This window comes from Rhinatrema bivittatum, chromosome 10, assembly GCF_901001135.1.
Source record: "Rhinatrema bivittatum chromosome 10, aRhiBiv1.1, whole genome shotgun sequence".
In the NCBI taxonomy this organism is placed as follows: domain Eukaryota; kingdom Metazoa; phylum Chordata; class Amphibia; order Gymnophiona; family Rhinatrematidae; genus Rhinatrema; species Rhinatrema bivittatum.
In genome coordinates, this window is record NC_042624.1 from 122,240,356 (window position 1) to 122,264,541 (window position 24,186).

Sequence of the window (24,186 nt, forward strand, 5' to 3'; positions counted from 1 at the left end):
TGGTGCAGAAGGTATGGGATCCAAGAGAATACGGAGTGGTGCCAGTATCCTGCTCCCCTTCTGTGTCCTTCAAGGCAAGACGAGAGAGTGCTCACATACTGCCAGACCACGACGAGTGCTGTATTCTCTACCATTATGTGCAGAAACACTGCTCTTCTGAAGGGCAAGCCAGTCTTATCAGCTACCCAAGTGGGTGGACATCTGATGGCACTGAGATGGAATATTCTGAGTTAAGAAACCCAGACCATCTGACCCTGTACGGACCTGCCCCATTGGCATTAGCCAAAAGTTTTATTATCCCAGGACAAGCAGGATGCTAGTCACATATGGGTGACATCACCGATGGAGCCCTAGCGTGGGATATCTTTCTGTCAAAGTTTCTAAACTTTTGCCTGGCCCTGTGAGGCCACTGAGCATGCCCTGATATTCTCTGCCACAGGTGTCTCTTCAGTCTTCGCTTTTTCCGCACTGCTACCGGCATCGCGGGACAGGAGCCGTTGCGAGTTCTTCACAACATTCTCTGACTGAAGTCAGTTTTTTTCGAATATTCTCTGAGGTCTCTTGGGGCTCCCTTTCACCAGCTGGTGAGTACCTCTGTCTCGATTTCTCATCTTTGGAAATTTTTTCTCACAAATTCCCATTCTCTTTCAATAGCCTCCTCTCCAAGGGCGAGTAAAGGCACATTCAGTAAGGGCAATGTCAACCTCAGTAGTACACTATTGTTCAGTGCCAATCCTTGACATATGTAAAGCAGCAAATTGGAGTTCTCTTCACACTTTGCAGCTCATTACTGTTTGGACAAGCAAGGATGACAAGATTCAGCCTATGGACAATCTGTCTTAAAGAACTTGTTTTCCAGTTTAATCCCAACTCCTTCTACATCCAATCTGCTGTGATCTTCGGCTGCCTCATTTTCAACAACAATACTTCAGTGTTGCCTCCCTACAAAATGAGTCAGTCTCTAGCTCACTAATCACCCATATGTGAGGACTAGCATCCTGCTTGTCCTGGGATAAAGCAAAATTGCTTACCTTGTAATAGGTGTTATCCCAGGACAGCAGGATGTAGTCCTCACGAAACCCACCCACCACCCCGCGGAGTTGGGTCTCATTCCTTTTATTTTATTTTTTGCTAAAGCTTATTGCTACATACGAGGACTGAAGAGAGACACCTGTGGCAGAGAATATCATGGCATGCTCAGTGGCTCACAGGGCCAGGCAAAAGTTTCTAGAAACTTTGACAGATTTCCTGCACTAGGACTCCGTTCTGCTGGTCCTGGGATAACGCCTATTACAAGGTAAGCAATTTTGCTTTCCAAAATGGAGTAACGCCTTGCTTAATGACTTAAGATGGCAGACGTTAAGGCTTTAAGACATGTTACTGACCAATTTCCATGATCACTGTGACAGCTGTATGGGCCTTCTCCCAACAATGCCTATTGAGCTTGTATTGTGAAGGCTGGAACATGGAGTTACATACTGACTTCATTTTTTGAGAAACATCTACAGCTGCATCGAGCCCTTTGCGCAGTGATTAAGGAACAGTCTTCTCATGCCCTGCATGATTTGGCATTCTCCCTTTAAGAAGGTAAGTCACTCTTCTGTGACTTACACACCTATCCATGATGCCAAAAGAAGCCAGCAGAGGTAATTCTGAAGCAAGTAGCAAAACCTAGGTGCAGATTGACAGGAAGGCCTCAGATATGCATGGCACAATTATACTGTTTTTTGTCAAACAGGGTAGAATTAAAAATCCAAGGAACAAATACACAAATCCCAAATTCTTCATCTAGTCAGATCAATCCAGATGAATGGCCTATGCTTACTCACTACCTGATGGAGAAAAGACCAACAAGTTGGCTGTCACCCCTTGTATCCATTCATGGTGGGTGAGCATCACTTACTGTGGAGTGGGCTGGATTAAAGTAGAACAAACTTACAAACACTGCTATGACTGCCCCCTGAATAATAAACCAAAGATCCAAAAGAACAGTCCTCAATATATGCTTAAATACACGCTCAATTCTATTTTGACAACTTACTCAAAGTTTTTGTACAAATCTTACTAAAGAAATAGGTTAGTTTAGTAGTTGAGAGCTTTTGAGACTTTTATAAAGGTCCACTTGCTAAGCACCTTAGGAAGATAACATTTATTATAGAAAGCCACCAACCCATTATCGATTAGAAGAACTTTTAACATTAAATATACCCTATAACCTTCTATACACAAAGGACAGCACGGACAAAATCTACTGAAAGCTTTTCAAAAACAAAAATCTTGATAAGGGGCCTGTGGCAAGGTATTGCATTAAAAACTCATAAACTAGTTTGGGTTTTTTATTTACACCTTGGTTGTCCATTCATAAAGTCCATATCCTTTAGTGGCAAAGCCAGAAACAAATATCTCTGCCAACTTCCAGTGAAACCAGTGAGTTAGTACAGGACACAGGCATGCTTACAGCTCCTGTGTCATGCACAGGTGAGGTTGCATGCTCCAAACAGCTGCTACCAATACTATACACTGCATCACAGGTCCAAGGTGGAAAACCACCCTGGATCTGGTATTCTCCAAGGACAAGCAGGATCATAGTCCTCACAACGGGATGACATCGGATGGAAAAGTTTTATTTCTAGAAACTTTGCCTGGCACACTGAGCATTCTCCTAACTATGCATCCACACAGAGGTCCCTCTTCAGTCTCTCCTTTTTCGGCACAATGAAATAGATCGAGTAGTAACGCCTGCGCCTGAGTTCTCCGGCTGGAACTGGAACTATCGTGCCAAGGTCTTGTAAGCGCATCAGGGTCTCGTGTACCGCTTGTCTCTTGACGGCACGCGCATGGGGAAACCATGATGCGGTCGTGGATCGGCCGTGCAAAATCTAAAGCGTAGCCGTGTTCGATTATGCTTAGGACCCATTGATCCGATGTTACTGTGCTCCACTCCAGGAATAAGGACAGCCTGCCCCCTATCTTCGGAACCAAGGAACGAACCGGCCGCACTTCATTGTGAGGGCTTGGGGGCCCCCATGAGACTGAGGGGCTCCTTCTCTGGAGGGCTGCCGGCCTCAAAAGGACTGGGGCCATTGTATTTGGACGGTTTTGAGCCTGTGGATCGATCAGGAGGAGCGAAAAACGGTCTATCCCCCTGAAATCTTGCTCTCTGAGGAAAAGAGCCTCTCGCCCTGGGCCTGTCCTCCGGCAGGCCCAGGGCGAGTGACTTGATCGTATTGTCCAATTGCTGTCTAAACAACAACCTGGCCCTTGAGCTACTGATGGTGAGAGTGCGAGAGCCCTGCGATCACCTCCAGTGTGTAGCTAAAGCATCCTCAAACCCTCTGCTTCTGAGCCTCAAATAGCAGGGGCGATGGTCCCACCAGGACCTGACAACGCCCTGGGAGGCTAAAAGGGGAACTGGTCTAAGATAAAAACCTGACTCTGCACTAGCCAGCCATACAGGGAAAAAAAAAAACCAGACTACGAGACTCCAGGGAAGCACCTCTTCCACCTACTGGAGACAGAAAATACTGACACTCTAGGTGGCAACTCGGGGGTATACGACAGAGACCACAGAAATTGGTCTGTCTTCACCTGCTGGAGGGGAGGTAAAACCCAGGAGGCTGGGCTTGATCCGGGTACGTACAGGGACTACGCATCCACAGGGGTGGTCCCTCTTCAGTCTCTTTTTGGTGAGCTGTTCCCATGTGGTGCAGGAGCTCACTGTTGTTTTTTTTCCTAAAACATTTTTTTTCTTCGCTTCTATACATCTGCTAGGGTCCCTCTTCCTCTTTTCAGAGATCGATGAGTTTCCTTCACTGTCAATTGCTGACGGGTGTTGCCTCAGATACCTGTACAGCCATCGACCATGTGTTTGCCTTTTTCTGATTGCATCGTCCAGTTTCCCGCCAGTGAATTATGTCCCTCACAGACAACCCCCCACCCCCCTAATATATGCAGTCTGTGTCCTTTTCCTGGGACCCTCCCACAATGTCTGCATTTGTGATTTTTGTGTCCAAATTAAGCCAAAGGGTTGCAAGGCCCCTTCAACAAAAATTAAGTGTGCAGGAGCCCAAGCCTTCGGAACAATTCCCAGCATCAGTGACCTCTGCACTGCTTCCTAAGGAGGCCCAGGCCCTGCCCCTGGCCCCAAGTTCTCCTACACCTGTTGAGAAGCCTGCTTCTGAGGTAGGTGCAGGAGACACGTCTCTTCCTGCTCCTATTCAGCTTCCTCCCCATCTCCCTTGGTTTTGGGGAAAGATCACGGGGACCCAGCAGGAGAGGTCTAGGCAACATTGACATTTTTCTCCTCTTTTAAAAAAAAAAAAAAAAATATCCTGAGGGCATTGACCTCGATGCCTCCATGAAGTGGTGGAGGCCGGGCGCTGGATGTCCTTTTGTGGATTATAAACAGGAAACAGTAAGATTAAATGGACAATTTTCTCAGTGGAGAGGGGTAGGCAGTGGAGTGCCTTAGGGATCTGGACTAGGACCCATGCGTTTCAATATAGGAAACTTGATCACATCCCACCCTTGCTCACTGCACTGACTGCCTGAATCTATTATAAAAGTCCTAGTGTTAATATTTGAAACATTCATTCCATAGGTGTTAATATTACAAACCAAACACACCATACCCCACACTAAGATCTCAAAATAAAGGACTATTGACTGTTCCTATACTATGGAGTACACATCTGCCCCACGTAAGATGTCTTGGAATTCTCTCTCTGAGATGCTCTGTTAATACCAGTAGAAAGATTTAAACAAGACCTAAAATATGCCTATTCACTAACAAGAAACAGAGGTATTACATAGAAAAAGAGCAAAATCTAGTCTCCCCAACAAGCTTCCCAAGGTAGTAACTGAAGTTCCGAGTAACCTGCATGGAGCGGCAATTACCACCCTTAACAGCAGGCATGGGCATAGAGGTGGATAATCGGACCCAACCCGCATTACAACCATAACTAACTTCCGGGGCAGCCAGGATGGACCATCTTGCTCTTTATCAGGCCGCGACTTTTACTGACTCGGCCTATATGTGCTATATCATGTACTATGTTAAAAACACCTAAATCTTCTTTTTTAGCCGGGCAGGCTGCTGGAGCTCTGCATTACTTGCAATTGAACAGTTTAATTTTCTCTTTACAATGCTCACTCTACTTGATCTCTCACAAGAACCAACCTCCACCCTCCACTTTTGTTTGGCCACGCTGGTGTGAGGGAGAAGGTGGCACCGAAGGGGTTAACAAGCAGCCCGGCCCCTCTGCGTAGCCAAGGCAGCCCTCTGACGCCGAGATGACGTAAGCCCGTCCAGCGTCTCGCGCGACTTTGGCCTATCAAACGGACCCGGGAGCCTTTGCGCTTCCTCTTTGCAGCCAGCGCCGGAAGATGGGTGAGCAATGGTGGCCGTGCTGCGCCGGAGCGTCGGTGGCCATCCGCCGCCATCCTCCGTCCCGATGGGGCGCAAGCTGGCAGCGAAGAGCCCCGCTGGCGCGCTGCTGCTCGCTCCCCGCTGAGTGTGGATGATGAGGCTTTTCTATTGCTGCATTTAGCCGAAGGCAGGCTGTGGAAATCCCTTGGAGAGCTGAGCACTCGGGGGCCGGGCTGGTGGGAGGGAGGGGAGTGCAGGGCCGGGTCCCTGGCGGTTCTCTCAGCCTGCTTCTGCCTCCTCTCCCCAGGTATCTCACGGGATAACTGGCACAAGCGCCGCAAGGACGGAGGGCAAGAGGAAGCCCCTACCACAAGAAGAGGAAGTACGAGCTGGGGCGGGCCCGCCGCCAACACCAAGGTAGCAGCTCAATGGCGGCTAAACACCGAACGGCTCCTAGTAGGCCAGGCCCGGCTAATACCTGCCGCCCCGGGGATGTGGCTGGCTCTGAGTGGAAATCGCAGCAGAGCCGGCGGTGGCCCTGAAGGAGGATGGCCGGCTCGCCAGGCAGTGCAAATGATGAAGATGTGACCTTAGGCGGGGGTTGGGCCGTCTTGGTCCCCCGTGGTCCTCCTGCCAGTGCTAGGCCTGTCATAGTTACTCTGATTGCATTGCCTTGGCTAATGGAAATACATTCATCTTGGGCTTTCCACCAGCGCTGCTTTTCTTTATCTTTTTTTTTTCTGTTTTCTGTTTAGATCGGTCCCCGTCGTATTCACACTGTTAGAGTTCGTGGTGGCAACAAGAAATACAGAGCTCTGAGGTTGGATGCTGGGAACTTCTCCTGGGGCTCTGAGTGTAAGTGCACTAAGATGGTTTCTTAATGAATTAAGGATTCCCAGGTTTGTCTGTTACAGTAGAGACTGAACTTCAACTTGTAATCATTCTCTGCATTCTTTTGGCACCACATTTATAAATCTTCATGCCAATAAGGTTCCCTAAACCTGTGTGCTGGACTGTTCAGTTGACTTTAAAAGAATGTAGGCACACCCCCCATTTCAAGCCTCAAACAGCTTGGTTCTCCCAGGCATGGAACAGATACTCATCTTTGTCTGGTTTCATGCTGTTATTAGAAAACAGCTTGTCTGACACAGTACTCTTAAAAAAAAAAAAAAAACCAAACTTCTGAATCCCCCCATTTTTTCAAGCATTTCAAAGCAGATTACATTCATAAACTAAGTATTTCCCTATCCCCAAAGGGTTTACAATGTAAACTTGAGACAGTAGGGATTGCAAAAGTAACCTTGGGCAAGTCACAAGGAGCAGCAATGGGATTTTTTTTTTAATTTATATTCCGGCCCTCAGACATTTAAGAGTGGATTATTATATTCAGGTACTGATTTGAACCCTGGCTTTGCTGATTCACACCCCGCTGCTCTAACCAGTAGGCTGCTACTCCATTCCTGTTTCATGTCTCTAGCATGCACACTTGCAGCCATTAAGCGCCATCAGCCACAGGCATTTGCAGTTAACTAGGCTGAGCCAGGCTATGACAGTAAAAGTCTTGTGGTTAGAGCTGTGAGCCAGGAGTGTGAATGAAGTTTGTGCTGTTGCTTCCTGAATTGTACCTTCTCTCCAGTGGGGGTGTTTATGTGTAGCTTGCACTGCTGCTACTTGTGCTGTACCCTGTTCTCTGGGACAGTGTACGTGACAGGTGAGCCTGCATTGCTGCTGCTGTCTGTGGATGAATGGAGGATTAAATTTGCTAAAATTTATTTTTATAATATTTTAAATATAAATTACTCTCTCTTTTGTTTTAAACTGGTCACACACTTCCAAGAAACAGAACCTAGTGGAGTTAATTTTTTTCTAAGGTTTTTCTTGGTAATTTCCAATACAAGGGAATCATAATTAGGAATCTTCATTTTTTTTTCATGGAATTAATTAGTGTGTATAACAAACTGGAGAAATTCAGTGGGGAAAAATGATCATTTTTTCCAGGTAATATTTTAAAAAGGAAGGAATAGGAAAAGGTGGCAATTGTAGGGATGCATAAAGAAATGGGCAGAGCTTGAATTTTGGAATAGACATGGCGATGCCTATGTACTCAGTACTAAGGGCCTAGAAGAATATGGCACAAGTGGAGCAGTGGAGGTGGCATCTAATGAATAAAAGATAAGTAGCAAATCCTTCTCCCACCATGAGTTCCTGGCTACCATGGCTGACCTCTGGTAGAGCCTGGTAGGCATGTGTGGCTGAATGGACCTGATTTGCAGGCATCAGTTGCTCTGGTGGTAATCTGTCTGTGTCTTACATGCAAAGTATTAGTATTCCCTGATAATGCAAGGGATGCTTAGGTAACATTGACAGATCAAATCCTGTCCTAACCCATCTCTCCTCTTAGGTTGCACTCGTAAGACCAGAATTATTGATGTGGTTTACAACGCATCCAACAATGAGCTGGTGAGAACCAAGACACTCGTGAAGAACTGCATCGTTCAGATCGACAGCACCCCTTACAGACAATGGTACGAGGCTCACTATGCCTTGCCCCTTGGACGCAAGAAGGGAGCTAAGCTGGTGCGTACACGGTAGGCTGTGGTACAGGAGAAACTGCTCTATTATCTGTGGGGTCTGCAGGTTTAGTGCTGATACTTGTGGAAACTGCTTTTCTACTTTCTTTTTATCCTGGGGTTTTCTGTCATTCTCGCATACCTGTAGCTCAGCCATTGCCAGCCCTGAATGACCCAAGAAGCATGAGTTGTCTCTCATCGTGCTGGACTAGTAGCCTGCTCGAAAGGCAGGGTATGATTCAATTGAACACTCTTTTCTGGTCCTCCTGCTTAAACGGTTCTCCCTCACATCACAGAACATCCTGGAATACTTAATGAGTGTTCAGTTCTGCCCGCTCTGCTTACAGATGGCCTGGAGTCTCTTAGCCTGCTAGGAATACTGAGGGTGTCCATTAACCTTGGTGTTTGGTATCCTGCTCACATCAGAGTGTCGGGGCATGTTGGGGGCACAGGAAGACTGGTGGGGGTGGGGGCTCAGATCCACACCCATCAGCCTTTTAGTTCTCTCTGGAATTTCTTATTAAATATGGATTTGGATTTTAGAATTAACTACTCGCCTTTTCCAAATCTTAAGCACAGGTTGAGTTAAAATTCGGGTGCAATGGTTATTTATAACAGGGAATTCAATAAGATGCATTTCCCTGTACGTACCGGATCAGTCCAGACTCCTGGGTTTTGCCTCCGCACCAGCAGATGGAGACAGAGCAAGACTTGTCAGGTTCTGCCCTATTATACCAGGTGCCACCCACACCCTGTCGGTATTACTCTGTCTCCAGCAGATGGTCGGGTGCTTCTCCCACTGTCTGATTTGATTTAAAAAAAAAAAGGGGGGGGGGAGGTGCTGAGGGTAGTCAGGTTTTTTCTGGAGTGTGGCTTTCTTTCCTCATTAAAAAAAAAAAAAAAGAGGGAAAAGAAGAAAAAGCAGCTGCTTGCTCAGCTGGTCCTTCGCTCCCAGGGGGTTGTCAGGTCCTGAGGGGACCACCCCCCCTGGTCGAGCACTTGCTGGGGCTAAGGGTCGAGGAACCTGGGTTCGTGTACTGCCCAGCCGGGGTGATACCGGGGAGCCCGGCTCACTCACCCCGGCCGGACCACTTCAGAATCATGGCGAAGGACAGCTCCAGGTAAAAAAAAAAAAAAAAAAAGAGGAGCAGTTCCCTGTACTTACCCGGATCAGTCCAGGACAGCTGGGTTTTGCCTCCCCACCAGCAGATGGAGGCAGAAGAAGACTTTGCGGACTCTGTCCTATACCCCTGAGGTGCCACCTGGTGTCTGCCGGTATTCTTCTGTCTCCAGCAGATGGTGGAGGTGCAGCGCCTGGTGTCTCTCGGTGGTGCTAGGTTAGGAGTTTGGTTTTTGGTATTCTTAGCTTAGTGCTGCTGTTTCTTCTTGTTGGGGATCTTGGTAGGGTTCCTTTAAATTAAAAAAAAAAAAAAAAAAAAAGGGTTTTCGGCTGCAGGCCAGCAGTGCAGCATTTAGCCTCCCAGGGGGTTGTCAGGTCCTGGTGGGACCATCCCCCCTGGTAATAGAGGCTGCAGAGCAGAGGGTTGGGGACCCTACTTTTGCCGTGGCTCGGGGTGATGCCGGGGGTCTCGGCCACTCATCCTTGTCCAGCTTGCCGTTTTCTTCAGGTACAGGTAAAATTTACAATTTAAGTTTCGTTTTTAAAACTTGCCTGGAGTTAGTGCCTCCGCCGGCTGGGTGTTCGCGTCAGTTTTTCGCCGCTTTTTACCATTTTTTCGGCCCGGGGGGACCGGGAAATCGCGCCGAACGCCACGGTTCTTTTTTCAGGTACTCAACTAATCGAGCCCGGGGATTTGCCGCATGGTGCAGCCTACTGACCGGGAAATCACTCCAAACGCCGCGGTTCTTTTTCCGGCTACTCACCTAATCGAGCCCGGGGATATGCTGCATGGTGCGGCCTCTGCTTGTGGCAGTGCGCGCACGCGGATTTCCCGCGCTGGGGTCTACACGGCCTGTCTCTCCGGTGGGGAAGGCTCCTCACGGGATTTACTTGGTAAGGAGCCTGGGCAAGATTCCAGATCACGTTGGGAGCCCCGGAGGCCTGATTTTAGGGAGAAAGACCCGGCTCCGCCGGCTCCATTCCACCTCTGTGCTGGTTCGGAGGCCTTGTTAGCAACCTTCCGGGATTAGGAAAGGACAGCGCTGGATACGCTGGGTGATGGGTCTTCTCCTCCTCCGCTCTCCCTGAGGCCGGCTGCTCCTGGTGGGGGCATGGGGGCCGATAGCTCCAACCGCGGGGTTTACTCAGATGAGGATCCGGAAGTCAGATGGTTCTTCTTCGTTCTCCCACTTTGTGACATGATGCGCAAGTTCTTCAAGGCTCGCAGATCGGGACGGAAAGTCGCGATCCAGTTGCCCCGGGAGGCCTTCACAGAAACGATCCAGGCTGTCGGAGGGGGCGGATGCCCCCAAAGCCGAAGCGTCTCTCCATTCTCGGGAAAAGTTGACGGAGTCATCTCAGTCGGACTCATCGGAGGACGATCCAGCGCCCCCGATACCTGCTGGCGACTGACAGGAAGAGGATCCTGAGCTTTATCCTCAGCCGGCCAAGCCGGGGGCGGTCCAGAAGACGGACGGCGATGATCCAAAGGTGGTGCGGCCTCGGAAGAAAGAGTTCCCCCCCCCCCCCCCCCCCCCCCCCCCCCCCCCCCCCCCCCCGAGGATTCCAGGGTTGGATCTATGGACCCCCGTCAGGGTGGCTCTCCGTGGTCCGGCTCGTTCCTTTCCCTGGTCGGTCACGGACTTATTGTATAAAGAATGGGACAATCCGGAGCTAGGTTTAAAGGTCGGCCGAGCGATGGAAAGATTGTACCCGCTCCCGGAGGACGCGTTGGAGCTCCTCAGGCTTCCCAAGATTGATTCCGCAGTTGCCGCTGTTACCAAAAGGGCCACTATTCCGGTAATAGGGGGTACAGCCTTGAAAGACCTGCAGGATCGTAAGCTGGAGCTGCAACTTAAGAGAATTTTTGAGGTGTCGGCCCTTGGGATCAGGGCAGCTATGTGTACCAGCTTCGCTGTACACTTTCAACAGACACTATTACTTGGATGTCAGGGTTCCGACTGCCAGGTGTATTGGAGAGTGTTCTACGAGTGGGACTCTCCAGGACCCACCCAGTTTAGTGGGCTTAGGTACATCCCAGGAGTCTGTACTGATCGGGGTACATAATGGAAAGGAAAATTGGTTCTTCCTGCTAATTTTTGTTCCTGTAGTACCACAGATCAGTCCAGAGATCCACCCATAAGAAGAAGAGGAGAGTTGACTGCTCGTTCTCTTGGCTTGTATGTGATGCAGAATTGTTACCAGTTCTCTATGCTGTATTTATTTTTACTTATATTCTAGTACAGAGTTTTTCCAGTATGTTATAACGTCGCCATCCTCCTGTTCGATGGGGAGAGGGTAGGCTATAAATTTTGTAGGTTTTACGGTTTGGCTTGGATGCAGGTTGATACTGAGGGACTGCAGGTGGCACACTTGGTTAAATAGCAATGTCAGTACAACTTTGTGCCTCTGCCAGCAGATGGAGACAAAACCCAGGAGTCTGGACTGATCTGTGGTACTATAGGAACGAAAATTGGCATATATGGAAAAATTGGTTCTTACCTAAAGTAACTTAAGAACTCTGTGCAGTCTTTCAATGATGAAAACTGTCCAGTTCTGCTACTGAATGGAGAGCGATGACATTTGTAATTCTGAGAGAGACTTGACACAGACTGCAGGAGCTCAAATGTGTTTGATAATCACGTGTTCCCTGTACATACCGGATCAGTCCAGATGAGAGAACTTTGCATCCCTACCAGCAGATGGGGACAGAACAAAAGCTTTACCGACACTAGTACATGACACAGCATGCTACCTGCAGTGTCTCAGTATTACTCTGTCTCCCTTGCCTCTGATGCGGGATACCAAGGCCAGCCTGGCATGGTGGCTGTCTTGGACCAATTTGGGTAAGGGAATGGTCCTCGAAGTTCCGGATTGGGTTGTGCTGACTTCGGATGTCAGCCTCAAAGGCTGGGGTGCAGTGTGGATGTGATGTTTAGCTGAGGGTCTCTGGTCGATGGTGGCGAAGGCTTGGAGACGAGAGCTGTACGCAGAGCTTTGAAGGTGTTCCTGGTCCAGGGCCAAATTGTATAAGTGTTGTCGGACAACGGTGTTATACATCAACCGCCAAGAAGGAACAAGGAGCCACGTGGTAGCTCCAGAAGCTCAGCTACTGTACGCATGGGCGGAGCATCACCTCGAAGGAATTGCGGCCCTCTCATGTAGCGGTAATAGACAACGTACAGGCAGATTTCTTAAGCTGACAGCAACTGGATCCGGGGAGCGGGAACTGTCCCTGGAAGCCTGGAACCATATTTGTGCCAGATGGGGAGTTCCTCAACTGGACTTCATGGTGATGGGGCAACTCTGAGACGTTAAGATTCTTCAGTCGCAGAAGAGAAGTTGTTTCAGTGGGCCTAGGTGCTCTAGTGTGTCCTTGACCGACGTGGATTCTCCTGTATGTGTTTCCTCCGTGGCCGCTCATAGGGTAAGTGCTATGTCGCATAGAAGTTCATTCAGAGCTAGTGGTTCTAGTAGTGCCGGAGTGGCTGCGTCATCCGTGGTTTGCATCTGTCTGGTTCTCTTCGGTTGGCTCATCTGCAGGGGCCACTGCAGTAGGGTCCCATATTTCGGATTGGGAGGATCGCTTCTGTCTCGTGGCTTGGCTTTTGAGAGGCAGTGACTGCGCATGAAGGGTTTTACAGAGTCGATGATTTCTGTGCTTCTTTGGGCTAGATGGCCTTCTACTTCCATGGCTTATGTTAGAGTTTGGAAGGTCTTTGAGTCCTGGTACACGCAGCAGTGGTTGGATCCTCTGCTGGCTTCTGTTTCGTCCTTTCTGCAACAAGGTCTGTCCAAAGGCCTGGCTTATAGTTTGCTCCGAGTCCAGGTTTTGGCTTGGGGCAAGGTGCGGGGCAGGCCATTGACATCTCATCCCATTGTCATTTGTTTCCTCAAGATAGTGAAGCATTTGAAGCTTCTGGTTTGCAACTTGATCTTGAGGGTTCTCTGTGAGCCTCTTTGAAGGATCTTACACTAAAGATGGTGTTTCTGGTCGCAATCTGCTTGGTCAGACATATTTTGGAGCTTCAGGCTTTTTTTGCCGCGACCCTTTTACGTATTTCCTCCACCAAGGTGTCTTTGAGTCCGGTGCCTTTTTGCCAAAGGTGGTTTCTGTTTTCCATGTGAATCAGACAGTGTGTGGCCTATGTTTCTAAGGGTTGTGTGGTCCAAAATGACCTTAAAGCGCATTCTAGTAGAAAGCAGGCAGCCTCTTGGGCAGAGTGTCAGTTGTGTCTCCGCAGGAGGTATGTAGGGCCGCAGGGTGGTCTTCCCTGCATACTTTGACCAGGCATTACTGATTGGATGTTCAGGCGCCAGTGGATATGATTTTGGTGAAAGTGTATTGAGTTGGTCTTTCGGGGACCCGCCCGATGTAGGGTGGCTTGGGTACATCCCATTGGTCTGGACTGATCTGGGTATGTCCAAGAGAGGAAAATTGGTTCTTACCTGTTAATTTTCATTCCTGTAATACCACAGATCAGTCCAGAGACCTGCCCCGGTGTTGCAGAAAGACTGATTTTCCTGTTACTCATATGTGTGGTATTGCATCGTCTTTACCGGTCTCAACAGTTAACGTTGGTTTAGTTAAGCAGTTGCCAGGACAGTGTGGGTCTTGGTTTGGTTTTTTTTGCAGATCTCCAGTTCAGGGGATTCCAACCCTTGTGCTTTTTTTTTTTTTTTTTTACAGTTCGCCTGGGGAGAACGGAATAGTATTTAATCTCAGCTTGGGTACAGGTCAATACTGAGGGACTGCAGGTGGCTCGCTTGCTTATGTAGCAGGGCCTCAAGGTTTTGTTCTCTGCCTCCATCTGCCGGTAGGGAGGCATAAACCCACTGGTCTGGACTGATCTGGGGTATTACAAGAATGAAAATTAGCAAGTAAGAACCAATTTTCCTTTATTACTTGTATTGTCTGGCAGGAATGTATGTTTGCTGTGCCTGTCTCTATATAAAACAAGACTAGGAGGGTACACAGGCCTACAGTGCTGAGGGCTGGAAGTGGCTGACCGCTGCTATAAGAATCAATTTTCCTAGCTACGTTTCCCAGAGAAGGGGAACAAGGCGCATGCTAGGGAGTTATGTGGCTTGCTTACGTCACACTGAGATGCTCCTGCTTTTAGTTTGCACGTAAGTACCAGACCAGATGTGCTGAATAGTTGGGAGTCTCCTTTCCAGGAGATCATGGGTAGCAGTCTCTGAGCTGCAGGTCTGTTTCCCCCAGCAAGCAGCAATCTGCAGCTTTCCTGTGTCCCACTCCCCACATGCCCCAGAGGTGGAAATAGTTAGCTGTGCAATGCATACATCCAATTGTCTTCTCCTGAGAGAGGATCCTACTTTATAGTGCTCCCAATGTCTTGTGCTGCAGTAACATGCTGACATGTTTTAGGGGGGGCTGAGGAAAACCGATCTAAGTGTAGTTTGTTGCTGAAAATGGTTTTGTCTCATGCCTTTATATCCTGAAATGGAATGGGACCAAGGGTGTGACTAGAAAATGTTTAAAGGCAAAGCCTGAGGGCCTGCTTTATGTTGAATGTTTTTGGCAGACTCCTGAAGAAGAAGAAATCCTGAACAAGAAAAGGTCCAAGAAGATTCAGAAAAAATACGATGAGAGGAAAAAGACAGCCAAGATCAGCTCCCTCCTGGAGGAGCAGTTCCAGCAAGGGAAGCTTCTTGGTGAGTGTTCTCCCCATTTGGTTGCCTGGGTGTCCTTGTGTTGGTGGGAGGAGGTGTCAGATTGCTGTTAACGCTCTCGGTCACTGCAGGTGCTTCTACTCCCACAGATGCATCCTAAAAAAAAAAAGTGTTCCTCAGTCTCTGCCCCTCGTTTTGTGATTATGGGGTGCACTCTATATTTATTAAGAATGTTATGGGAGCTCCTCTGCAGGGTTCTGGGCTCCCCTTTGCTTCTGATTGGATGAGAGAGGGGTGGGAACAGAGCCCATAGTTCAGTCAAGGTTGTAGTTATGTTGTGTTCCAGGGGTCCGGGGAGTAAGGTAGGTTGCATGTGTAAAGGGCTTCCTCCTCCTTGCGAGAGGCTGCCCTGTAAGGTTGTAGTTATGTTGTGTTCCAGGGGTCCGGGGAGTAAGGTAGGTTGCATGTGTAAAGGGCTTCCTCCTCCTTGCGAGAGGCTGCCCTGTAAGGTTGTAGTTATGTTGTGTTCCAGGGGTCCGGGGAGTAAGGTAGGTTGCATGTGTAAAGGGCTTCCTCCTCCTTGCGAGAGGCTGCCCTGTAAGGTTGTAGTTATGTTGTGTTCCAGGGGTCCGGGGAGTAAGGTAGGTTGCATGTGTAAAGGGCTTCCTCCTCCTTGCGAGAGACTGCCCTGCTAAGTGCTGCAGGCTGTGGGGTCTCTTCAGTTATTTTAATTTGCTTGAAGTCTTCTAGTGATGATAACTTTGTCCAGTTCTGCTGCTGAATGGAAGCGATGACAGTTTGTAATCTGAAGAAGACTTCCTGTGGACCTAAGCAAACTCTATACGGGGCTAGGATTAGCCAGCGGCTGCAGCAGTAGGAAGCGGATTTCCCTTTTCTGCCAGCACATGCAGCTGCAGCTCCTCTGTCTTACTGTTCTCATATTTTTACTGGGCTTTGGGCTAGAATATGATGCAGCTGGTGTCTCTTTCCTATTAAGATACTAAAGCAACAAGTACACTTATGTTCAAATCTTGCAGAACAGGACATCTGGTTGACACTTTCCAGTGTCTACATTTATTTATCTTAAAATTATTAACCTGCACCCTCTTGACGTTCAGGATGCGGAACATGAAACACAAATTCCCTGTACGTACCTGGATCAGTCCAGACAGTGGGTTATGTCCCCAATCCAGCAGATGGAGTCAGCACAAGCTTTGAGGGGGCGTATCCATATATACTACTACCCCCTCTGCAGGAGTTCAGTATCTTCTGACTCCAGCAGATGCGAGTAGGGGAATCAGGCTTCCCCTCCTTTTCCTTCACTTTCTTGCTTGATTATGGCTTGTTGTTGTCTTTTTCTGTGGATCAAGTTTGTATCAAGTTTGTATTAAGTTTAAAAAAAAAAAAAAAAAAAGGCAGTTCTTTCAACTCCTGGGGAGTGGCTTCTCTTCCTTGTCTCTTCTCTGCGGCCTTGCTGTTTATTTCTCGTTGCAGCCAGGGGTAAGTTTGTTTTTCCTTTGTAGTTTTTTTTCCTTTACAGCTCAGCCCCCGGTGCCCGCGAAAGCCGGTGGAGCCGGCCTCTTCGCTCTTTACTCCCTCACCCGCGGCCATTTTACAGCTCCTCATGGGCTGCTGAGCCATTTAGGGAAAGATGTCTGGGGCGGGTCGTGTGGCCGGGAAGGCCCCCCCGCGGCACCCTCCTCTATTTTCGGACAGCGGGCAGTGCGGGCCGACCGGGCCCCCCCGCAGCGGCGCCTTTGTGCGCGTGGCCCCCCCCCCCCCGTGGCTTTTTCTTTTCTCCTGCAGCGATCCCGATGCCGCGGCCGTCCCGCTGTGCGGCCTGCGGAGACCCGGGGTCCCGGATTTCCCGGGAGGGCATCTGTGCACGATGCCTTCCCGGGGGGGAAGGTACCTCACAGTCCCTGACTGATTTCTCTTTTTTGCCCGGGCGGTGCGGGCCGGCCACTCCGCCATTTTTGGCGGGAACGGCGGCCATTTTACATTCTGAGCGCCCTGAGGCGCAGGCCACGAGGGGGAACGGATCCCTGGAGGCCACGAGGGAGAACGGATCCCTGGAGGACTCTACCAGCGGGGGTGTTCCCCCGATTTTGGTGCAGGAACCAAGCACCCAGAGCCAGGGAGCAGGAACCACGCCGCCCCCGAAGCGCACCCGAGCAGGCCGGGGTTCTCTCCGGAGTTTATCCTGCTCATGCATACCGCTTATCTGCAGGGGCTGGAAGCACCTGTGGGACCCACCCCCCCCTCCTAAGATCCCTCGGATGTCGCCCTCGACGCCGGCCCCCCCCGACCCTCCGGGAGTGGGGGCCTCCCGCCTTCCTACCCGGGTCCGATCCACGCCCGCGGCAGTGGGGGCGGTGCCAGACCCAGCGGGACATGGACTTGACCTCCCGGACGGGGGACAAGGGGACGGCACACAGGAGGGGGATGATCCGCGTACCCTACGCCTCTTCCAGAGGGAAGAGCTGGACGACCTCATCCCGCAGATCATCCAAGAATTAGATTTGGATCCGCCACCAGACCCGCCTGCCCCAGTAGCTCCCGCTGTCATCACTTCTTCAAGGAAGGGAGATCCTGTCCTGGCGGCACTCCGGCCGAGGGCTCGGGCTTTTCCCATTCATGACTCGTTTTTACAACTTCTCACCAGGGAATGGGACACCCCGGAGGCCTCCCTGAAGAGCAGCTGGGCTATGGAAAAGCTGTACCCGCTCCCCGAAGATTTTCTGGACCTCATCAAGGTCCCAAAGGTGGACTCCGCAGTGTCGGCGGTCACGAAGAGGACGACTATCCCAGTGACGGGAGGTGCGGCGTTGCGGGACACACAGGATCGTAAGTTGGAAGTTTTCCTTAAGCGGGTTTTCGAGGTCTCCGCTCTGGGTATGCGGGCGGTGATGTTCAGTTCGCTTGCCCAGCGGGCTAGTCTCCTTTGGGTGCAACAACTCCTCACGTCTCAGAACCTGCCGTCCGATGAGGCTGCCCAGGCAGATCGGCTAGAAGCCGCAGTGGCGTATGGGGCGGACGCCTCGTACGACCTTTTTCGGGTCCTCACAAGATCCATGGTTTCGGTAGTGGCAGCACGACGACTACTGTGGCTACGCAATTGGGCGTCTGATACGTCCTCTAAGTCCAGTCTGGGCTCTCTTCCCTTCAGGGGCAAGTTCCTCTTCGGGGAGGATTTGGACCAGATCATCAAGTCCCTGGGGGAGAACGCTGTTCATCGGCTGCCGGAGGATAGGTTTCGACCATCCAGAGCGTTTTCTTCTTCTCGGACCAGAGCCAGAGCGCAACGGCGCTACAGGGGCTACAGACAGACGGGCTCCCGGCCATCCGCCCCCAGGTCTCAGCCCTGGTTGCGCGCCTTCCGCGGGCATCGGCCCGCACGCACTACTCCCGGAACCGGGAACCCCTATACCAAGTCTTCACAATGATGCCAGTCTCGCCCACTCCCCTGTCCCCAGGATTGGGGACCGACTAACGTATTTCTAAGCGGAGTGGGCACGGATCACCTCGGACCAGTGGGTCCTGGATACCATAAAACACGGCTACGCATTGGAATTTGTCCGCCCCCCCGCAGGGAAGGTTCATCTTTTCCCCCTGTGGCTCGGACCTCAAGAGAGGAGCGGTGCAGCTGACTCTGGACAGACTCCGGGAGATAGGCGCTACTGCGCCCGTGCCCTTCGGAGAGGTGGGCTCGGGCCACTATTCCATCTATTTCGTCGTACCAAAGAAGGACGGTTCCTTCCGGCCTATCCTAGTCCTCAAGGAAGTCAACAAATCCCTTCGAGTCGTTCGGTTCCGCATGGAAACGCTCTGGTCAGTGATTGCGGCGGTGCATCGGGGGAGTTCCTCGCCTCCCTGGACTTAACGGAGGCCTACCTGCACATTCCCATCCGCCTGGACCACCACAGTTTCCTTCGTTTCAAAATTCTGGACCAGCATTTTCAGTTCACGGCTCTCGCGTTTGGATTGGCGCCGGCGCTGCACACCTTCACCAAGATCATGGTAGTTGTGGCGGCAGCTCTCCGGAAGGAGGGCATCCTGGTTCATCCTTATCTGGACGATTGGCTCCTCCGGGCGAAGTCATTCGATCATGGACGCTCAGCGGTGACTCGAGTAGTACGGTTTCTACATTCCCTGGGATGGGTAGTGAACTTCTCCAAGAGCTCCCTCATGCCCTCGCAACGCTTGGGTTTTTTTTGGGGGCAACTTTCGACACCCTACTGGGCAAAGTTTTTCTGCGCCAGGACAAAGCTCAATCCTTGCGGGATCACACACGACGGTTCTCTGCGTTGCCAGAGCCCACCTCCTGGGACTACCTGCAACTCCTGGGAGTGATGGGGTCCACCATCGACCTTGTACCTTGGGCTTTCGCGCACCTCAGGACCTTACAGTGGGCGCTCTTCTCCCGTTGGAAACCAGTATTGCAGGACTATCAGATGATTCTCCCGCTCCCACAGAATGCCAGGGACAGTCTGGGCTGGTGGTTGGATCCGCCGAACCTGGCCCGTGGCATGTCCCTCGATCTGCCAAATTGGGTGGTGGTGACCACCTATGCCAGTCTAGCAGGCTGGGGTGCAGTCTGCGATCGAAGCGCCACGCAGGGGACGTGGTCCACGGTGGAGGCGAAGTGGTCAATCAACCGTCTGGAAACCAGAGCGGTCCGGCTAGCTCTGCGACATTTCCTCTCGCTTCTTCGGAACCGAGAAGTCAGAATCCTATCGGACAACGCTACCACCGTGGTCTACATCAACCGACAAGGAGGCACGCGCAGCCCGCAGGTCGCGCTCGAGGCGGCGCTGCTGATGCAATGGGCGGAGCGTCATCTCGTCCGGCTAGCGGCCTCGCACGTCGCCGGTGTGGACAACGTCCAGGCGGACTTCCTCAGTCGTCAACTGCTGGACCCAGAGAGTGGTCTCTCTCCGACAAAGCAATGCAACTTCTCATCCATCGGTGGGGGGCCCCCCACTTGGATCTGATGGCGTCCGCTCTCAACGCCAAGGCTCCACGCTTCTTCAGTCGCCGGAGAGAGCGCGGAGGGAGTGGATGCCCTGGTCCTCCCGTGGCCGCCATATCTTTCTTTTCCACCATGGCCCCTGGTGGGCAGGATGCTCCGCAGAATAGAAAGCCATCAGGGGACCGTGGTTTTCGTCACCCCAGAATGGCCCAGGCGACCCTGGTTTGCGGACCTGCTACAGCTGGTGATCGACAGGCCAATCAGGCTGGGGCACCTCCCCCAGCTCCTACATCAGGGCCCGGTATTTTTCGAGCAGGCAGAATTCTTCTGTCTTGCAGCCTGGCTTTTGAGAGGCGCCGCCTCTGGCGTTGGGGCTACCTGGAGGCGGTAGTATCCACGCTATTGCGGGCACGAAAGACATCGGCCTATGTTCGAGTCAGGAAGGTGTTCGAGCTGTGGTGTACCAGCCAGGCCACGAGACCCGCTAAGGCTTCTGTACCTCAGATCCTTCAGTTTCTACAGGCGGGGGTGGAAAAAGGGCTCACCTATAATTCACTACGGGTTCAGGTGGCCGCCCTTGGTTCGCTGTTGAGCGATGGGGGCTCTCTTCTACAGCATCCTGACATTGCTCGTTTTCTCAAGGGTGTCAAGCATATGCGTCCTCCGTTACGGGACCCTTGTCCCTCCTGGAGTCTTAACCTTGTGCTTCGCTCCCTGTCGGGACCACCGTTCGAGCCGCTGCGCAGCGCAACGATAAAGGATCTCACTCTCAAGACTGTATTTCTTGTGACCATCTGTTCTGCTCGACGCATCTCGGAGATGCAGGCTCTGTTGTGTAGAGAGCCCTATCTCCGTTTCTCCGACTCTGGAGTTTCGCTTCGCACCGTTCCCTCCTTCCTTCCGAAGGTGGTTTCTGCATTCCATGTGAACCAGACGGTGGAGTTGCTGTCCTTCTCCTCAGAGCCGAAGTCTCTCCGTCTCTTGAATGTCAAGCGCACTCTGCGCCTCTATCTGGAGGCTACAAATGAGTTCCGAACCTCTGACCATCTTTTTGTACTCTGGGCCGGTCCTAAGAAGGGGTCTCAGGCCTCGAAGACTACCATTGCCAGATGGCTGAAGGCCGGCATTGCTGCTTCTTACATTGGGGCGGGTCGGACTCCCCCACCCGGAATCGTAGCGCATTCTACACGTTCTCAGGCGGCTTCCTGGGCGGAGGTTCGCTCGGTATCCTCGCAGGAAATTTGTAGGGCAGCCACCTGGAAATCGTTACACACGTTCTCGAGGCACTATCGTCTGCACCTCGCCTCTTCGGTCTCTGGACACTTTGGCGAGCAGGTTCTCCGAGCAGGCCTCGCAGGACCCCACCCGATTTAGGGAAGCTTGGGTACATCCCACTGTCTGGACTGATCCAGGTACGTACAGGGAAAAGAAAATTATTATTTACCTGCTAATTTTCGTTCCTGTAGTACCATGGATCAGTCCAGACGCCCACCGCGTTTGGGTTCTTGATCCTGCTCAGCTCTGCGCTGCTTCTTGCTCGCAGTGTTCTGTGTCTTCACAGTTGTTTCTTTTCGCTGTTTTTCACAGCTCCCTACAAGTTGGTAGGATGTTTGCAGTTACTTGTTGCGGTTACAATTGTTTTCATTATCTGTTTCCACAAACTTGATCCTTCGGGGGTTTCTACTCGGGCTTTGATATACTCGATACCGAACTCCTGCAGAGGGGGTAGTAGTATATATGGATACGCCCCCTCAAAGCTTGTGCTGACTCCATCTGCTGGATTGGGGACATAACCCACTGTCTGGACTGATCCATGGTACTACAGGAACGAAAATTAGCAGGTAAATAATAATTTTCTTATACTCACTGACTTCTAAAAGACAAGGTCAACAGATCAACAAACAGGCTTCCAATAACCTAGGTGAGGACATGCGATCCAGACCTGCTAGTTCATGGGAGCATTAGAAAACGAGGAACTGATGCAAATCACAAAGCATTCAGGAAGCTGACTGGAAGCTGAATCTGGGGAAAAGGGTGCTTGAATCCTTTTAGGGGTATAATAGGGAGGGAGTTGCTGCTAGTGAAAGGACTCGTTCACATGGGATGGGAAGTGCATCAAAGTGCTTCCAGTCCAGGGCATGTAAAATTTTTCCAGAGCTTATGGATTGTGGAGCTGAGTTTGGGAGCTAGTGAAGAGATTGCAGGTGAAATATGTTCTCGGAGAGCCCAACGTCTAAGGAATTGTAGTAATCTAAGCAGGTGAGTATCGGTGATTGAAGTCAGTATGGAAGTTGTCAGGGTCTAGGAATAGCTTGAGGTGGAGAAGCTTTAGCTTGAAGAAAGATGCGCAAACTATGGGTTTTGTGGGTCTAGCATTATCCCGATTGGTATGGCATGGCAATCGAATTGAAGGACTGGGAGATTCATATGGTACACAACAGCCCAGGGTCATGGTCCCTGCACGTACCAGGATCAGTCCAGAACGCGGGTTCCCTGTACGTACCAGGATCAGTCCAGACACCTGGGTTGTGACTCCGCACCAGCAGATGGAGACAGAGCAAAACTTGTCGGGCACCCCCACATATAGTAAGGTGCCACCCACAGCTCGTCAGTCTTACTCTGTCTCCAGCAGATGGGGCAGGTCCACCCACAGTCTCTGGTGATCCTGGTTAGTTAGTCAGGAGATATAAAAAAAAAAAAAAAAGTAAAGGGAATTTATTTATAAGGCAGTTGAGGGGTTTTGTTTCGAGAAGATCCCGTCCAGGTCCTGCAAGCCTCCCAGGGGGGTTGAAAGGTTCTGAGGGGACCATCCCCCCCTGGTTGAGGCCGCTGTTGAGGGCTGAGAGCCCGGCCCTTTCTGGCAGCAGCGTCGGGGGTTGAGGAACGAAAATTATCAGGTAAGAAACTAATTTTCCTTTATGTCCCCCTTCCAGCAGATGGAGTCAGAGCAAAAACTGAGAGGGCGGTCCCTCATGACTGGTGCACCCTCTGTAAACCTTCAGTATTTCTCTGACTCCAGCAGATTCGGTGATGATTTTCAAAGGGGGAAAAAATTGGATGTGATCTGCATAAAGCCTTTAGGATAGACCTAGAGTGGAAAGCAAGTGACAGGAATAAGAAATGTTGTAGAAGGCCAATAAGAGCACTGAGCCTTGTGGCATTCCTGCAGTTACAGGGAGCCAATAGGAGGTGTTTGTTACGTTCTGTCAGAGCACGTTCAAACCAGGAAAATACCCTTCCTGCAAGTGCAATCTCAGCTGGGTAAGAAGACTGCTGTGATTGAGAGAGTCAAATGCTGCACTGTCGTCGAGCAGTACCAGAATCAAAGCCACTGGGTATAGAATCCAGACCGGCAAGTAGTAGTGTCTCGGTATTGTGGAGATTCCCTGTACGTACCCGGATCAGTCCAGGACGGCTGGGTTTTGCCTCCCCTGCAGCAGACGGAGACAGAAGAAGACTTTGTGGACTCTGTCCTATACCCCTGAGGTGCCACCCAGTGTCTGCCGGTATTCCTCTGTCTCCAGCAGATGGTGGAGGTGCAACGCCTGGTGTCTCTGGTGGTGCTAAGTTAGAGAGTTGGTTCTTTAGCTTAGTGCTGCTGCTGTTCTTCAGGTTAGGGATCTTGGTAGGGTTCCTTCCATTTGGAAAAAAAAAAAAAGGCAGTGCAGCATTTAGCCTCCCAGGGGGTTGTCAGGTCCTGGTGGGACCATCCCCCCTGGTATTTGAGGCTGCAGAGCAGAGGGTTGGGGACCCTACTTTAAAATTTGTTTTTTGTACTTGCCTGGAGTTAGGGCCTCCGCCGGCTGGGTGTTCGCTCCATTTTCGCTGTTTTTTCGGCCCGGGGGGACCGGGAAATTGCGCCGAACGCCACGGTTCTTTTTTTTGGATACGCAAAAAATCGAGCCCAGGGATTTGCCGCATGGTGCGGCCTACTTACCGGGAAATCGCGCCGAACTATAGGCAAGGATGGACTGATAGGTCTTAAGGTTCTTTGGTGTGTGGACTTTGTCTGTAGAGCGAGCGCTATTTAAAAAACTCAGACATAGGAAGAGCAGATAACAACATTAAAAAGAAGGTGTTTTAAAATAATACATTGGTGGTGTGCAGCATGTACTGGCAGTGAGCCACATGCAAACGCTGGGTTCCATGTAGCATGTGCCCAAGTTTCCAGTGTGTGGTGGATTTTTTTGTGTTTTATATCCAAATACCACTTTGAGAACCATGAGTACCTGAGCATTATGAGAATCCTCTCTATAACACTCATTCTCTCTTGCCCTTCTTACAGGCTGCATAGCCTCCAGACCCGGACAGTGTGGGCGAGCAGACGGCTATATCTTGGAGGGCAAAGAGCTGGAATTCTACCAGAGGAAGATCAAAGCTAAGAAAGGCAAATGAGCAGCAAACTACATCTCTACTGGCAAATAAAACCCGAATCTTCGTAAAAATGGAGAGCGTGTGTTCTTTATAAAGCAGGGTTGGAAGGCCCTCCCTGGCGTCTTGTCTTCCTCCCCTCGCTGCTGCA

General features: G+C 50.8%; 1 protein-coding gene and 4 non-coding genes across 5 annotated transcripts; all 5 read left to right on the forward strand.

Moving 5' to 3' along the window:
- Positions 1-5,370: 5,370 nt before the first annotated feature.
- RPS8 (ribosomal protein S8) lies at positions 5,371-24,113 on the forward strand. The gene is given in 8 exon segments (XM_029618400.1): positions 5,371-5,389; positions 5,676-5,728; positions 5,731-5,766; positions 5,768-5,785; positions 6,124-6,223; positions 7,770-7,945; positions 14,605-14,734; positions 23,950-24,113. Coding segments are annotated over 8 exon segments (627 nt in total). The 5' UTR covers positions 5,371-5,385; the 3' UTR covers positions 24,060-24,113.
- Positions 5,515-5,592, forward strand: LOC115100495. The gene has a single exon (XR_003859105.1). It is a non-coding gene; the product is annotated as a small nucleolar RNA SNORD55/SNORD39 (small nucleolar RNA).
- LOC115100501 lies at positions 5,936-6,037 on the forward strand. Its single transcript, XR_003859110.1, has one exon. It is a non-coding gene; the product is annotated as a small nucleolar RNA SNORD46 (small nucleolar RNA).
- On the forward strand, positions 11,590-11,659 carry LOC115100500. The gene has a single exon (XR_003859109.1). It is a non-coding gene; the product is annotated as a small nucleolar RNA SNORD38 (small nucleolar RNA).
- Positions 15,436-15,506, forward strand: LOC115100497. Its single transcript, XR_003859107.1, has one exon. It is a non-coding gene; the product is annotated as a small nucleolar RNA SNORD38 (small nucleolar RNA).
- Positions 24,114-24,186: the final 73 nt, after the last annotated feature.